General features: G+C 50.7%; 1 protein-coding gene across 1 annotated transcript in view; it reads right to left on the reverse strand.

Annotated features, from left to right (window-relative positions):
* LOC140468533 (E3 ubiquitin-protein ligase DTX4-like) overlaps positions 1-16,621 on the reverse strand; it is a 52,196-nt gene that overhangs the window by 5,303 nt on the left and 30,272 nt on the right. The window contains exon 3 of the mRNA XM_072564621.1: positions 1,934-2,023. Within this exon, the coding sequence (XP_072420722.1) occupies positions 1,934-2,023 (90 nt within the window). The remainder of the gene's footprint in view (positions 1-1,933; positions 2,024-16,621) is intronic.

Raw genomic sequence — 16,621 nt, forward strand, 5'->3', positions numbered from 1 at the left:
CTGTGTGGCCCTGTTGACCCTGTGTGTGTGTGTGTCCCTGTTGAGCCTGTGTGTGTGTGTGTGTGTGTGTGTGTGTGTCTCTGTGTGGCCCTATTGACCGTGTGTGTGTCCCTGTTGAGCCTGTGTGTGTGTGTGTGTCCGTGTCCCTGTTGACCCTGACCATGTGTGTGTGTGTGTGCGTCTCTGTGCATCTCTGTGTGTCCCTGTCTGTGCATGTGTGTCTCTGTTGACCCTGTGTGTGTGTGTGTCTCTCTGTATGTCCCTGTTGACCCTGTGTGTGTGTCCCTGTTGACCGTGTGTGTGTGTGTGTGTGTCTCTCTGTGGCCCTATTGACCGTGTGTGTGTGTCCCTGTTGAGCCTGTGTGTGTGTGTGTGTCCGTGTCCCTGTTGACCCTGACCATGTGTGTGTGTGTGTGCGTCTCTGTGCATCTCTGTGTGTCCCTGTCTGTGCATGTGTGTCTCTGTTGACCCTGTGTGTGTGTGTGTCTCTCTGTATGTCCCTGTTGACCCTGTGTGTGTGTGTGTGTGTGTGTGTGTCCCTGTTGACCGTGTGTGTGTGTGTGTGTGTGTGTGTCGTCTGTACACGCAATGTCCCCACCAAAAACTCCCCACACGGATATCAAAGGTTTACATACAGAGTAAATCTCCCTCTGCACTGGTCCTATTAAACACTCCCAGGGCAGGGACAGAACGAGGTTAGATACAGAGTAAATCTCCCTCTGCACTGTTCATATTAAACACTCCCAGAACAGGGACAGCGCGGGGTTAGATACAGAGTAAATCTCCCTCTGCACTGTTCATATTAAACACTCCCAGGACAGGGACAGAACGAGGTTAGATACAGAGTAAATCTCCCTCTGCACTGTTCCTATTAAACACTCCCAGGACAGGGACAGAACGAGGTTAGATACAGAGTAAATCTCCCTCTGCACTGTTCATATTAAACACTCCCAGAACAGGGACAGCGCGGGGTTAGATACAGAGTAAATCTCCCTCTGCACTGTTCAAATTAAACACTCCCAGGACAGGGACAGCACGGGGTTAGGTTCAGAGTAAATCTCCCTCTGCACTGTTCCTATTAAACACTCACAGGACAGGGACAGCACGGGGTTAGATACAGAGTAAATCTCCCTCTGCACTGTTCCTATTAAACACTCCCAGGATAGGGACAGCACGGGGTTAGGTACAGAGTAAATCTCCCTCTGCACTGTTCCTATTAAACACTCCCAGGACAGGGACAGCGCAGGGTAAGATACAGAGTAAATCTCCCTTTACACTGTTCATATTAAACACTCTCAGGACAGGGACAGCGTGGGGTTAGATACAGAGTAAATCTCCCTCTACACTGTTCCTATTAAACACTCCCAGGACAGGGACAGCGCGGGGTTAGATACAGAGTAAATCTCCCTCTGCACTGTTCCTATTAAACACTCCCAGGACAGGGACAGCACGGGGTTAGATACAGAGTAAATCTCCCTCTGCACTGTTCCTATTAAATACTCCCAGGACAGGGACAGCGCGGGGTTAGATACAGAGTAAATCTCCCTCTGCACTGTTCCTATTAAACACTCCCAGGACAGGGACAGCGCGGGGTTAGATACAGAGTAAATCTCCCTCTGCACTGTTCCTATTAAACACTCCCAGGACAGGGATAGCACAGGGTTAGATACAGAGTAAATCTCCCTCTACACTGTTCCTATTAAACACTCCCAGGACAGAGACAGCACGGGGTTAGATACAGAGTAAATCTCCCTCTACACTGTTCCTATTAAACACTCCCAGGACAGAGACAGCTCGAGGTTAGATACAGAGTAAATCTCCCTCTGCACTGTTCCGATTAAACACTCCCAGGAAAGGACCTGCCCACCAGGTTGGGTCGTTGGAAAATCTCTCCCGACAGCACCAAAAATGTCACGGAGCGTTTCCCTCTCACCTTTCGGCCTTTCTCGTTGTCGGGTAAGTAACAATGCCGTGGGAATCCTCGTGCGGTGAAATTCATTCCTGGGTGGGGGTGATCAGGGCCCTGTCACATAGATCGAAACGAACGGTTAGGGATCCCAACATTCTCCAGGTAACACTGCCGTTTGTGTGGGACATCAGAGAGTGTGACACTGAGGGGTGTGGTGTATGTTAGAGAGTGTTACAGTGAGGGGTGTGGGGGATGTCAGAGAGTGTTACAGTGAGGGGTGTGGGGTATGTTAGAGAGTGTGACACTGAGGGGTGTGGTCTATGTTAGAGAGTGTTACAGTGAGGGGTGTGGGGGATGTCAGAGAGTGTTACAGTGAGGGGTGTGGGGTATGTTAGAGAGTGTTACAGTGAGGGGTGTGGGGTATATCAGAGAGTGTTACAGTGAGGGGTGTGGGGGTATGTCAGAGAGTGTTACAGTGAGGGGTGAGGGGTATATCAGAGAGTGTTACAGTGAGGGGTGTGGGGTATGTCAGAGAGTGTTACAGTGAGGGGTGTGGGGTATATCAGAGCGTGTTACAGTGAGGGGTGTGGTGTATGTCAGAGAGTGTTACAGTGAGGGGTGTGGTGTATGTTAGAGAGTGTTACAGTGAGGGGTGTGGGGTATATCAGAGAGTGTTACAGTGAGGGGTGGGGGGTATATCAGAGAGTGTTACAGTGAGGGGTGTGGGGTATGTCAGAGAGTGTGACACTGAGAGGTGTGGTGTATGTCAGAGAGTGTTACAGTGAGGGGTGTGGTGTATGTTAGAGAGTGTTACAGTGAGGGCTGTGGGGTATGTCAGAGAGTTTGACACTGAGAGGTGTGGTGTATGTCAGAGAGTGTGACAGGGAGGGGTGTGGTGTATGTTAGAGAGTGTTACAGTGAGGGGTGTGGGGTATATCAGAGAGTGTTACAGTGAGGGGTGTGGTGTATGTTAGAGAGTGTTACAGTGAGGGGTGTGGGGTATATCAGAGAGTGTTACAGTGAGGGGTGGGGGGTATATCAGAGAGTGTTACAGTGAGGGGTGTGGGGTATGTCAGAGAGTGTGACACTGAGAGGTGTGGTGTATGTCAGAGAGTGTTACAGTGAGGGGTGTGGTGTATGTTAGAGAGTGTTACAGTGAGGGCTGTGGGGTATGTCAGAGAGTTTGACACTGAGAGGTGTGGTGTATGTCAGAGAGTGTGACAGGGAGGGGTGTGGTGTATGTTAGAGAGTGTTACAGTGAGGGGTGTGGGGTATATCAGAGAGTGTTGCAGTGAGGGGTGTGGGGTATGTCAGAGAGTGTTACAGTGAGGGGTGTGGGGTATGTCAGAGAGTGTTACAGTGAGGGGTGTGGGGTATGTCAGAGAGTGTGACAGGGAGGGGTGTGGTGTATGTTAGAGAGTGTTACAGTGAGGGGTGTGGGATATATCAGAGAGTGTTACAGTGAGGGGTGTGGGGTCTGTCAGAGAGTGTTACAGTGAGGGGTGTGGGGTATGTCAGAGAGTGTTACACTGAGGTGTGTGGGGTATGTCAGGGAGTGTTACACTGAGGGGTGTGGGATATATCAGAGAGTGTTACAGTGAGGGGTGTGGGGTATGTCAGGGAGTGTTACAGTGAGGGCTGTGGGGTATGTCAGAGAGTGTGACAGGGAGGGGTGTGGGGTATATCAGAGAGTTTTACAGTGAGGGGTGTGGGGGACATCAGAGAGTGTGACACTGAGAGGTGTGGGATATATCAGAGAGTGTTACAGTGAGGGGTGTGGGGTATGTCAGGGAGTGTTACAGTGAGGGCTGTGGGGTATGTCAGAGAGTGTTAAAGAGAGGGAGGTGGGGTATGTCAGAGAGTGTTACAGTGAGGGTTGTGGTCTAGGTCAGAGAGTGTTACACTGAGAAATGTGGGGTATGTCAGAGAATGTTACAGTGAGGGGTGTGGGGTATATCAGAGAGTGTTACAGTGAGGGGTGTGGGGTATATTAGAGAGTGAGACAGTGAAGGATGTAGGGTATATCAGAGAGTGTTACAGTGAGGGGTGTGGGGTATGTCAGAGAGTGTTACAGTGAGGGGTGTGTGGTATATCAGAGACTGTAACAGTGAGGGGTGTGGGGTATATCAGAGAGTGTTACAGTGAGGGGTGTGGGGTATGTCAGAGAGTGTTACAGTGAGGGGTGTGGGGTCTGTCAGAGAGTGTTACAGTGAGGGGTGTGTGGTATATCAGAGACTGTTACAGTGAGGGGTGTGGGGTATATCAGAGAGTGTTACAGTGAGGGGTGTGGGGTATATCAGAGAGTGTTACAGTGAGGGGTGTGGGGTATATCAGAGAGTGTTACAGTGAGGGGTGTGGGGCATATTAGAGAGTGTTACAGTGAGGGGTGTGGGGTATATTAGAGAGTGAGACAGTGAGGGGTGTGTGGTATATCAGAGAGTGTTACAGTGAGGGGTGTGGGGTATATCAGAGAGTGTTACAGTGAGGGGTGTGGGGTATATCAGAGAGTGTTACAGTGAGGGGTGTGGGGTATATCAGAGAGTGTTACAGTGAGGGGTGTGGGGTATATCAGAGAGTGTTACAGTGAGGGGTGTGGGGTCTGTCAGAGAGTGTTACAGTGAGGGGTGGGGGGTATTTCAGAGGGTGTTACAGTGCGGGGTGTGGGATATATCAGAGAGTGTTACAGTGAGGGGTGTGGGGTATTTCAGAGAGTGTTACAGTGAGGGGTGGGGGGGTATGTCAGAGAGTGTTACAGTGAGGGGTGTGGGGTATATCAGAGAGTGTTACAGTGAGGGGTGTGGGGTATATTAGAGAGTGAGACAGTGAAGGATGTAGGGTATATCAGAGAGTGTTACAGTGAGGGGTGTGGGGTATGTCAGAGAGTGTTACAGTGAGGGGTGTGTGGTATATCAGAGACTGTAACAGTGAGGGGTGTGGGGTATATCAGAGAGTGTTACAGTGAGGGGTGTGGGGTATGTCAGAGAGTGTTACAGTGAGTGGTGTGGGGTCTGTCAGAGAGTGTTACAGTGAGGGGTGTGTGGTATATCAGAGACTGTTACAGTGAGGGGTGTGGGGTATATCAGAGAGTGTTACAGTGAGGGGTGTGGGGTATATCAGAGAGTGTTACAGTGAGGGGTGTGGGGTATATCAGAGAGTGTTACAGTGAGGGGTGTGGGGCATATTAGAGAGTGTTACAGTGAGGGGTGTGGGGTATATTAGAGAGTGAGACAGTGAGGGGTGTGTGGTATATCAGAGAGTGTTACAGTGAGGGGTGTGGGGTATATCAGAGAGTGTTACAGTGAGGGGTGTGGGGTATATCAGAGAGTGTTACAGTGAGGGGTGTGGGGTATATCAGAGAGTGTTACAGTGAGGGGTGTGGGGTCTGTCAGAGAGTGTTACAGTGAGGGGTGGGGGGTATTTCAGAGGGTGTTACAGTGCGGGGTGTGGGATATATCAGAGAGTGTTACAGTGAGGGGTGTGGGGTATTTCAGAGAGTGTTACAGTGAGGGGTGGGGGGGTATGTCAGAGAGTGTTACAGTGAGGGGTGTGGGGTATTTCAGAGTGTGTTACAGTGAGGGGTGTGGGGTATATCAGAGAGTGTTACAGTGAGGGGTGTGGGGTATGTTAGAGAGTGTTACAGTGAGGGGTGTGGGATATATCAGAGAGTGTTACAGTGAGGGGTGTGGGGTATGTTAGAGAGTGTTACAGTGAGGGGTGTGGGATATATCAGAGAGTGTTACAGTGAGGGGTGTGGGGTTTTTCAGAGGGTGTTACAGTGAGGGGTGTGGGATATATCAGAGAGTGTTACAGTGAGGGGTGTGGGGTATTTCAGAGGGTGTTACAGTGAGGGGTGTGGGGTATGTCAGAGAGTGTTACAGGGAGGGGTGTGGGGTATTTCAGAGAGTGTTACAGTGAGGGGTGGGGGGGTATGTCAGAGAGTGTTACAGTGAGGGGTGTGGGGTATGTCAGAGAGTGTTACAGTGAGGGGTGTGGGGTATGTCAGAGAGTGTTACAGTGAGGGGTGTGGGGTATATCAGAGAGTGTTACAGTGAGGGGTGTGGGGTATATCAGAGAGTGTTACAGTGAGGGGTGTGGGGTATATCAGAGAGTGTTACAGTGAGGGGTGTGGGGTATTTCAGAGAGTGTTACAGTGAGGGGTGTGGGGTATATCAGAGAGTGTTACAGTGAGGGGTGTGGGGTATATCAGAGAGTGTTACAGTGAGGGGTGTGGGGTATATCAGAGAGTGTTACAGTGAGGGGTGTGGGGTATATCAGAGAGTGTTACAGTGAGGGGTGTGGGGTATTTCAGAGAGTGTGACAGTGAGGGGTGTGGGATATATCAGAGAGTGTTACAGTGAGGGGTGTGGGGGACATCAGAGAGTGTGACACTGAGAGGTGTGGTGTATGTTAGAGAGTGTTACAGTGAGGGCTGTGGGGTATGTCAGAGAGTGTTACAGTGAGGGGTGTGGGGTATGTCAAAGAGTGTTACAGTGAGGGGTGTGGGGTATGTCAGAGAGTGTTACAGTGAGGGGTGTGGGGTATGTCAGAGAGTGTTACAGTGAGGGCTGTGGGGTATATCAGAGAGTGTTACCGTGAGGGGTGTGGGGTATGTCAGAGAGTGTTACAGTGAGGGGTATGGTGTATGTCAGAGAGTGTGACAGGGAGGGGTGTGGGGTATATCAGAGAGTGTTACCGTGAGGGGTGTGGGGTATATCAGAGAGTGTTACAGTGAGGGGTGTGGTGTATGGTAGAGAGTGTTACAGTGAGGGCTGTGGGGTATGTCAGAGAGTGTTACAGTGAGGGGTGTGGGGTCTGTCAGAGAGTGTTACAGTGAGGGGTGTGGGGTATGTTGGAGAGTGTTACAGTGAGGGGTGTGGGGTATATCAGAGAGTGTTACAGTGAGAGGTGTGGGGTATGTTAGAGAGTGTTACAGTGAGGGCTGTGGGGTATGTCAGAGAGTGTTACAGTGAGAGGTGTGGGGTATGTTAGAGAGTGTTACAGTGAGGGGTGTGGGATATATCAGAGAGTGTTACCGTGAGGGGTGTGGGGTATATCAGACAGTGTTACAGTGAGGGGTGTGGTGTATGTTAGAGAGTGTTACAGTGAGGGCTGTGGGGTATGTCAGAGAGTGTTACAGTGAGGGGTGTGGGGTATGTCAGAGAATGTTACAGTGAGGGGTGTGGGGTCTGTCAGAGAGTGTTACAGTGTGGGGTGTGGTGTATGTTAGAGAGTGTTACAGTGAGGGGTGTGGGGTCTGTCAGAGAGTGTTACAGTGAGGGGTGTGGGGTATGTTGGAGAGTGTTACAGTGAGGGCTGTGGGGTATGTCAGAGAGTGTGACAGGGAGGGGTGTGGGGTCTGTCAGAGAGTGTTACAGTGAGAGGTGTGGGGTATATCAGAGAGTGTTACAGTGAGGGGTGTGGGGTATGTTAGAGAGAGTTACAGTGAGGGGTGTGGGGTATGTTAGAGAGAGTTACAGTGAGGGGTGTGGGGTATGTCAGAGAGTGTTACAGTGAGGGGTGTGGGGTATGTTAGAGAGTGTTACAGTGAGGGGTGTGGGGTATATCAGACAGTGTTACAGTGAGGGGTGTGGGGTATGTCAGAGAGTGTGACAGGGAGGGGTGTGGTGTATGTTAGAGAGTGTTACAGTGAGGGGTGTGGGATATATCAGAGAGTGTTACAGTGAGGGGTGTCGGGTATATCAGAGTGTGTTACAGTGAGGGGTGTGGGGTATGTCAGAGAGTGTTACAGTGAGGGGTGTGGGGTATGTCAGGGAGTGTGACAGGGAGGGGTGTGGGGTATGTCAGAGAGTGTTACAGTGAGGGGTGTGGGGTATGTCAGAGAGTGTTACAGTGAGGGGTGTGGGGTATATCAGAGTGTGTTACAGTGAGGGGTGTGGGGTATTTCAGAGAGTGTTACAGGGAGGGGTGTGGGGTATGTCAGAGAGTGTTACAGTGAGGGGTGTGGGGTATGTCAGATAGTGTTACAGTGAGGGGTGTGGGGTATGTCAGAGAGTGTTACAGTGAGGGGTGTGGGGTATGTCAGGGAGTGTTACAGTGAGGGATGTGGGGTATGTCAGGGAGTGTTACAGTGAAGGCTGTGGGGTATATCAGAGAGTGTTACAGTGAGGGGTGTGGGGTATGTCAGAGAGTGTTACAGTGAGGCGTGTGGGGGACATCAGAGAGTGTGACACTGAGAGGTGTGGTGTATGTTAGAGAGTGTTACAGTGAGGGCTGTGGGGTATGTCAGAGAGTGTTACAGTGAGGGGTTTGGGGTATGTCAGAGAGTGTTACAGTGAGGGGTGTGGTGTATATCAGAGAGTGTTACATTGAGGGGTGTGGGGTATGTCAGAGAGTGTTACAGTGAGGGGTGTGGGGTATGTCAGGGAGTGTTACAGTGAGGGGTGTGGGGTATGTTAGAGAGTGTTACAGTGAGGGGTGTGGGGTATATCAGAGAGTGTTACAGTGAGGGGTGTGGGGTATATCAGAGAGTGTTACAGTGAGGGGTGTGGGGTATGTCAGAGAGTGTTACAGTGAGGGGTGTGGGATATGTCAGAGAGTGTTACAGTGAGGGGTGTGGGGTATATCAGAGAGTGTTACAGTGAGGGGTGTGGGGTATATCAGAGAGTGTTACAGTGAGGGGTGTGGGATATGTCAGAGAGTGTTAGTGTGAGGGGTGTGGGGTATATCAGAGAGTGTTACAGTGAGGGGTGTAGGGTATGTCAGAGGGTGTTACAGTGAGGGGTGTGGGGTATGTCAGAGAGTGTTACAGTGAGGGGTGTGCCGTATGTCAGAGAGTGTTACAGTGAGGGGTGTGGGGTATGTCAGGGAGTGTTACAGTGAGGGGAGTGGGGTATGTTAGAGAGTGTTACAGTAAGGGGTGTGGGGTATATCAGAGAGTGTTACAGTGAGGGGTGTAGGGTATGTCAGAGGGTGTTACAGTGAGGGGTGTGGGGTATGTCAGAGAGTGTTACAGGGAGGGGTGTGGGGATATCAGAGAGTGTTACAGTGAGGGGTGTGGGGTATGTCAGAGAGTGTTACAGTGAGGGGTGTGGGGTATGTCAGAGGGTGTTAGAGTGAGGGGTGTGGGGTATGTCAGAGAGTGTTCCAGTGAGGGGTGTGGGGATATCAGAGAGTGTTACAGTGAGGAGTGTGGGGTATGTCAGAGAGTGTTACAGTGAGGGCTGTGGGATACATCAGAGAGTGTTACAGTGAGGGGGGTGGTGTATGTTAGAGAGTGTTACAGTGAGGGCTGTGGGGTATATCAGAGAGTGTTACAGTGAGGGGTGTGGGGGACATCAGAGAGTGTGACACAGAGAGGTGTGGTGTATGTTAGAGAGTGTTACAGTGAGGGCTGTGGGGTATGTCAGAGAGTGTTACAGTGAGGGGTGTGGGGTATATCAGAGAGTGTTACTGTGAGGGGTGTGGGATATATCAGAGAGTGTTACAGTGAGGGGTGTGGGGTATGTCAGAGAGTGTTACAGTGAGGTGTGTGGGATATGTCAGAGCGTGTTACAGTGATGGGTGTGGTGTATGTTAGAGAGTGTTACAGTGACGGCTGTGGGGTATGTCAGAGAGTGTTACAGTGAGGGGTGTGGGGTATATCAGAGAGTGGTACAGTGAGGGGTGTGAGGTATATCAGAGAGTGTTACAGTGAGGGGTTTCGGGTATATCAGAGAGTGTGACAGGGAGGGGTGTGGGGTATATCAGAGAGTGTTACAGTGAGGGGTGTGGGGTATGTCAGAGAGTGTTACAGTGAGGGGTGTGAGGTATATCAGAGAGTGTTACAGTGAGGGGTTTGGGGTATATCAGAGAGTGTGACAGGGAGGGGTGTGGGGTATATCAGAGAGTGTGACAGGGAGGGGTGTGGGGTATGTTGGAGAGTGTTACTGTGAGGGGTGTGGGGTATATCAGAGAGTGTTACAGTGAGGGGTGTGGGGTATTTCAGAGAGTGTTACAGTGAGGGGTGTGGGGTATATCAGAGAGTGTTACAGTGAGGGGTGTGGGGTAATTCAGAGAGTGTTACAGTGAGGGGTGTGGGGTATATCAGAGAGTGTTACAGTGAGGGGTGTGGGGTATGTCAGAGAATGTTACAGTGAGGGGTGTGGGGTATTTCAGAGAGTGTTACTGTGAGGGGTGTGGGGTATATCAGAGAGTGTTACAGTGAGGGCTGTGGGGTATTTCAGAGAGTGTTACAGTGAGAGTGTGGGGTATATCAGAGAGTGTTACAGTGAGGGGTGTGGGGTATATCAGAGAGTGTTACAGTGAGGGGTGTGGGGTATATCAGAGAGTGTTACAGTGAGGGGTGTGGGGTAATTCAGAGAGTGTTACAGTGAGGGGTGTGGGGTATATCAGAGAGTGTTACAGTGAGGGGTGTGGGGTATGTCAGAGAATGTTACAGTGAGGGGTGTGGGGTATTTCAGAGAGTGTTACTGTGAGGGGTGTGGGGTATATCAGAGAGTTTACAGTGAGGTCTGTGGGGTATTTCAGAGAGTGTTACAGTGAGAGTGTGGGGTATATCAGAGAGTGTTACAGTGAGGGGTGTGGGGTATATCAGAGAGTGTTACAGTGAGGGGTGTGGGGTATGTTAGATAATTTTACAGTGAGGGGTGTGGGGTATATCAGAGAGAGTTACAGTGAGGGGTGTGGGGTATATCAGAGAGTGTTACAGTGAGGGGTATGGGGTATGTCAGGGAGTGTTACAGTGAGGGGTGTGGGGTATATCAGAGAGTGTTACAGTGAGGGGTGTGGGGTATTTCAGAGAGTGTTACAGTGAGGGGTGTGGGGTATATCAGAGAGTGTTACTGTGAGGGGTGTGGGGTATGTCAGAGAGTGTTACAGTGAGGGGTTTGGGGTATATCAGAGAGTGTGACAGGGAGGGGTGTGGTGTATGTTGGAGAGTGTTACTGTGAGGGGTGTGGGGTATATCAGAGAGTGTTACAGTGAGGGGTGTGGGGTAATTCAGAGAGTGTTACAGTGAGGGGTGTGGGGTATATCAGAGAGTGTTACAGTGAGGGGTGTGGGGTAATTCAGAGAGTGTTACAGTGAGGGGTGTGGGGTATATCAGAGACTGTTACAGTGAGGGGTGTGGGGTATGTCAGAGAATGTTACAGTGAGGGGTGTGGGGTATTTCAGAGAGTGTTACTGTGAGGGGTGTGGGGTATATCAGAGAGTGTTACAGTGAGGGCTGTGGGGTATGTCAGAGAGTGTTACAGTGAGGGGTGTGGGGTATATCAGAGAGTGTTACAGTGAGGGGTGTGGGGTAATTCATAGAGTGTTCCAGTGAGGGGTGTGGGGTATGTCAGAGAGTGTTACAGTGAGGGGTGTGGGGTATATCAGAGAGTGTTACTGTGAGGGGTGTGGGGTATATCAGAGAGTGTTACAGTGAGGGGTGTGGGGTATGTCAGAGAGTGTTACAGTGAGGGGTGTGGGGGACATCAGAGAGTGTTACACTGAGAGGTGTGGTGTATGTTAGAGAGTGTTACAGTGAGGGCTGTGGGGTGTGTCAGAGAGTGTTACAGTGAGGGGTGTGGGGTATATCAGAGAGTGTTACAGTGAGGGGTGTGGGGTATGTCAGAGAGTGTTACAGTGAGGGGTGTGGGGTATATCAGAGAGTGTTACAGTGAGGGATGTGGGGTATATCAGAGTGTGTTACAGTGAGGGGTGTGGTGTAGGTCAGAGAGTGTTCCAGTGAGGGGTGTGGGGTATATCAGAGTGTGTTACAGTGAGGGGTGTGGGGTATATCAGAGAGTGTTACAGTGAGGGGTGTGGGGTATATCAGAGAGTGTTACAGTGAGGGGTGTGGGGTATATCAGAGAGTGTTACAGTGAGGGGTGTGGGATATGTCAGAGAGTGTTAGTGTGAGGGGTGTGGGGTATATCAGAGAGTGTTACAGTGAGGGGTGTAGGGTATGTCAGAGGGTGTTACAGTGAGGGGTGTGGGGTATGTCAGAGAGTGTTACAGTGAGGGGTGTGCCGTATGTCAGAGAGTGTTACAGTGAGGGGTGTGGGGTATGTCAGGGAGTGTTACAGTGAGGGGAGTGGGGTATGTTAGAGAGTGTTACAGTAAGGGGTGTGGGGTATATCAGAGAGTGTTACAGTGAGGGGTGTAGGGTATGTCAGAGGGTGTTACAGTGAGGGGTGTGGGGTATGTCAGAGAGTGTTACAGGGAGGGGTGTGGGGATATCAGAGAGTGTTACAGTGAGGGGTGTGGGGTATGTCAGAGAGTGTTACAGTGAGGGGTGTGGGGTATGTCAGAGGGTGTTAGAGTGAGGGGTGTGGGGTATGTCAGAGAGTGTTCCAGTGAGGGGTGTGGGGATATCAGAGAGTGTTACAGTGAGGAGTGTGGGGTATGTCAGAGAGTGTTACAGTGAGGGCTGTGGGATACATCAGAGAGTGTTACAGTGAGGGGGGTGGTGTATGTTAGAGAGTGTTACAGTGAGGGGTGTGGGGTATGTCAGAGAGTGTTACAGTGAGGGGTGTGGGGTATATCAGAGAGTGTTACAGTGAGGGCTGTGGGGTATATCAGAGAGTGTTACAGTGAGGGGTGTGGGGGACATCAGAGAGTGTGACACAGAGAGGTGTGGTGTATGTTAGAGAGTGTTACAGTGAGGGCTGTGGGGTATGTCAGAGAGTGTTACAGTGAGGGGTGTGGGGTATATCAGAGAGTGTTACTGTGAGGGGTGTGGGATATATCAGAGAGTGTTACAGTGAGGGGTGTGGGGTATGTCAGAGAGTGTTACAGTGAGGTGTGTGGGATATGTCAGAGCGTGTTACAGTGATGGGTGTGGTGTATGTTAGAGAGTGTTACAGTGACGGCTGTGGGGTATGTCAGAGAGTGTTACAGTGAGGGGTGTGAGGTATATCAGAGAGTGTTACAGTGAGGGGTTTGGGGTATATCAGAGAGTGTGACAGGGAGGGGTGTGGGGTATATCAGAGAGTGTTACAGTGAGGGGTGTGGGGTATGTCAGAGAGTGTTACAGTGAGGGGTGTGAGGTATATCAGAGAGTGTTACAGTGAGGGGTTTGGGGTATATCAGAGAGTGTTACAGGGAGGGGTGTGGGGTATATCAGAGAGTGTGACAGGGAGGGGTGTGGGGTATGTTGGAGAGTGTTACTGTGAGGGGTGTGGGGTATATCAGAGAGTGTTACAGTGAGGGGTGTGGGGTATTTCAGAGAGTGTTACAGTGAGGGGTGTGGGGTATATCAGAGAGTGTTACAGTGAGGGGTGTGGGGTAATTCAGAGAGTGTTACAGTGAGGGGTGTGGGGTATATCAGAGAGTGTTACAGTGAGGGGTGTGGGGTATGTCAGAGAATGTTACAGTGAGGGGTGTGGGGTATTTCAGAGAGTGTTACTGTGAGGGGTGTGGGGTATATCAGAGAGTGTTACAGTGAGGGCTGTGGGGTATTTCAGAGAGTGTTACAGTGAGAGTGTGGGGTATATCAGAGAGTGTTACAGTGAGTGGTGTGGGGTATATCAGAGAGTGTTACAGTGAGGGGTGTGGGGTATATCAGAGAGTGTTACAGTGAGGGGTGTGGGGTATGTCAGATAATTTTACAGTGAGGGGTGTGGGGTATATCAGAGAGAGTTACAGTGAGGGGTGTGGGGTATATCAGAGAGTGTTACAGTGAGGGGTATGGGGTATGTCAGGGAGTGTTACAGTGAGGGGTGTGGGGTATATCAGACAGTGTTACAGTGAGGGGTGTGGGGTATTTCAGAGAGTGTTACAGTGAGGGGTGTGGGGTATATCAGAGAGTGTTACTGTGAGGGGTGTGGGGTATGTCAGAGAGTGTTACAGTGAGGGGTTTGGGGTATATCAGAGAGTGTGACAGGGAGGGGTGTGGTGTATGTTGGAGAGTGTTACTGTGAGGGGTGTGGGGTATATCAGAGAGTGTTACAGTGAGGGGTGTGGGGTAATTCAGAGAGTGTTACAGTGAGGGGTGTGGGGTATATCAGAGAGTGTTACAGTGAGGGGTGTGGGGTAATTCAGAGAGTGTTACAGTGAGGGGTGTGGGGTATATCAGAGACTGTTACAGTGAGGGGTGTGGGGTATATCAGAGAGTGTTACAGTGAGGGGTGTGGGGTATATCAGAGAGTGTTACAGTGAGGGGTGTGGGGTATATCAGAGAGTGTTACAGTGAGGGGTGTGGGGTAATTCATAGAGTGTTCCAGTGAGGGGTGTGGGGTATGTCAGAGAGTGTTACAGTGAGGGGTGTGGGGTATATCAGAGAGTGTTACTGTGAGGGGTGTGGGGTATATCAGAGAGTGTTACAGTGAGGGGTGTGGGGTATGTCAGAGAGTGTTACAGTGAGGGGTGTGGGGGACATCAGAGAGTGTTACACTGAGAGGTGTGGTGTATGTTAGAGAGTGTTACAGTGAGGGCTGTGGGGTGTGTCAGAGAGTGTTACAGTGAGGGGTGTGGGGTATATCAGAGAGTGTTACAGTGAGGGGTGTGGGGTATGTCAGAGAGTGTTACAGTGAGGGGTGTGGGGTGTATCAGAGAGTGTTACAGTGAGGGATGTGGGGTATATCAGAGTGTGTTACAGTGAGGGGTGTGGTGTAGGTCAGAGAGTGTTCCAGTGAGGGGTGTGGGGTATATCAGAGTGTGTTACAGTGAGGGGTGTGGGGTATATCAGAGAGTGTTACAGTGAGGGGTGTGGGGTATATCAGAGAGTGTTACAGTGAGGGGTGTGGGGGATGTAAGAGAGTGTTACAGTGAGGGGTGTGGGGTATATCAGAGAGTGTTACAGTGAGGGGTGTGGGGTATATCAGAGAGTGTTACAGTGAGGGGTGTGGGGTATATCGGAGAGTGTTACAGTGAGGGGTGTGGGGTATATCAGAGAGTGTTACAGTGAGGGGTGTGGGGTATTTCAGAGAGTGTTACAGTGAGGGGTGTGGGGTATATCAGAGAGTGTTACAGTGAGGGGTGTGGGGTATATCAGAGAGTGTTACAGTGAGGGGTGTGGGGTATATCAGAGAGTGTTACAGTGAGGGGTGTGTGGTATATCAGAGAGTGTTACAGTGAGGGGTGTGGGGTATTTCAGAGAGTGTTACTGTGAGGTGTGTGGGATATATCAGAGAGTGTTACAGTGAGGGGTGTGTGGTATATCAGAGAGTGTTACAGTGAGGGCTGTGGGGTATGTCAGAGAGTGTTACAGTGAGGGGTGTGGGGTAATTCAGAGAGTGTTACAGTGAGGGGTGTGGGGTATATCAGAGAGTGTTACAGTGAGGGGTGTGGGGTATGTCAGAGAATGTTACAGTGAGGTGTGTGGGGTATTTCAGAGAGTGTTACTGTGAGGGGTGTGGGGTATATCAGAGAGTGTTACAGTGAGGGCTGTGGGGTATTTCAGAGAGTGTTACAGTGAGAGTGTGGGGTATATCAGAGAGTGTTACAGTGAGGGGTGTGGGGTATATCAGAGAGTGTTACAGTGAGGGGTGTGGGGTATGTTAGATAATTTTACAGTGAGGGGTGTGGGGTATATCAGAGAGAGTTACAGTGAGGGGTGTGGGGTATATCAGAGAGTGTTACAGTGAGGGGTATGGGGTATGTCAGGGAGTGTTACAGTGAGGGGTGTGCGGTATATCAGAGAGTGTTACAGTGAGCGGTGTGGGGTATTTCAGAGAGTGTTACAGTGAGGGGTGTGGGGTATATCAGAGAGTGTTACTGTGAGGGGTGTGGGGTATGTCAGAGAGTGTTACAGTGAGGGGTTTGGGGTATATCAGAGAGTGTGACAGGGAGGGGTGTGGTGTATGTTGGAGAGTGTTACTGTGAGGGGTGTGGGGTATATCAGAGAGTGTTACAGTGAGGGGTGTGGGGTAATTCAGAGAGTGTTACAGTGAGGGGTGTGGGGTATATCAGAGAGTGTTACAGTGAGGGGTGTGGGGTAATTCAGAGAGTGTTACAGTGAGGGGTGTGGGGTATATCAGAGACTGTTACAGTGAGGGGTGTGGGGTATGTCAGAGAATGTTACAGTGAGGGGTGTGGGGTATTTCAGAGAGTGTTACTGTGAGGGGTGTGGGGTATATCAGAGAGTGTTACAGTGAGGGGTGTGGGGTATATCAGAGAGTGTTACAGTGAGGGGTGTGGGGTATATCAGAGAGTGTTACAGTGAGGGGTGTGGGGTAATTCATAGAGTGTTCCAGTGAGGGGTGTGGGGTATGTCAGAGAGTGTTACAGTGAGGGGTGTGGGGTATATCAGAGAGTGTTACTGTGAGGGGTGTGGGGTATATCAGAGAGTGTTACAGTGAGGGGTGTGGGGTATGTCAGAGAGTGTTACAGTGAGGGGTGTGGGGGACATCAGAGAGTGTTACACTGAGAGGTGTGGTGTATGTTAGAGAGTGTTACAGTGAGGGCTGTGGGGTGTGTCGGAGAGTGTTACAGTGAGGGGTGTGGGGTATATCAGAGAGTGTTACAGTGAGGGGTGTGGGGTATGTCAGAGAGTGTTACAGTGAGGGGTGTGGGGTATATCAGAGAGTGTTACAGTGAGGGATGTGGGGTATATCAGAGTGTGTTACAGTGAGGGGTGTGGTGTAGGTCAGAGAGTGTTCCAGTGAGGGGTGTGGGGTATATCAGAGTGCGTTACAGTGAGGGGTGTGGGGTATATCAGAGAGTGTTACAGTGAGGGGTGTGGGGTATATCAGAGAGTGTTACAGTGAGGGGTGAGGGGTATATCAGAGAGTGTTACAGTGAGGGGTGTGGGATATGTCAGAGAGTGTT

Source organism: Chiloscyllium punctatum, chromosome 47 (assembly GCF_047496795.1).
Source record: "Chiloscyllium punctatum isolate Juve2018m chromosome 47, sChiPun1.3, whole genome shotgun sequence".
Taxonomy (NCBI): domain Eukaryota; kingdom Metazoa; phylum Chordata; class Chondrichthyes; order Orectolobiformes; family Hemiscylliidae; genus Chiloscyllium; species Chiloscyllium punctatum.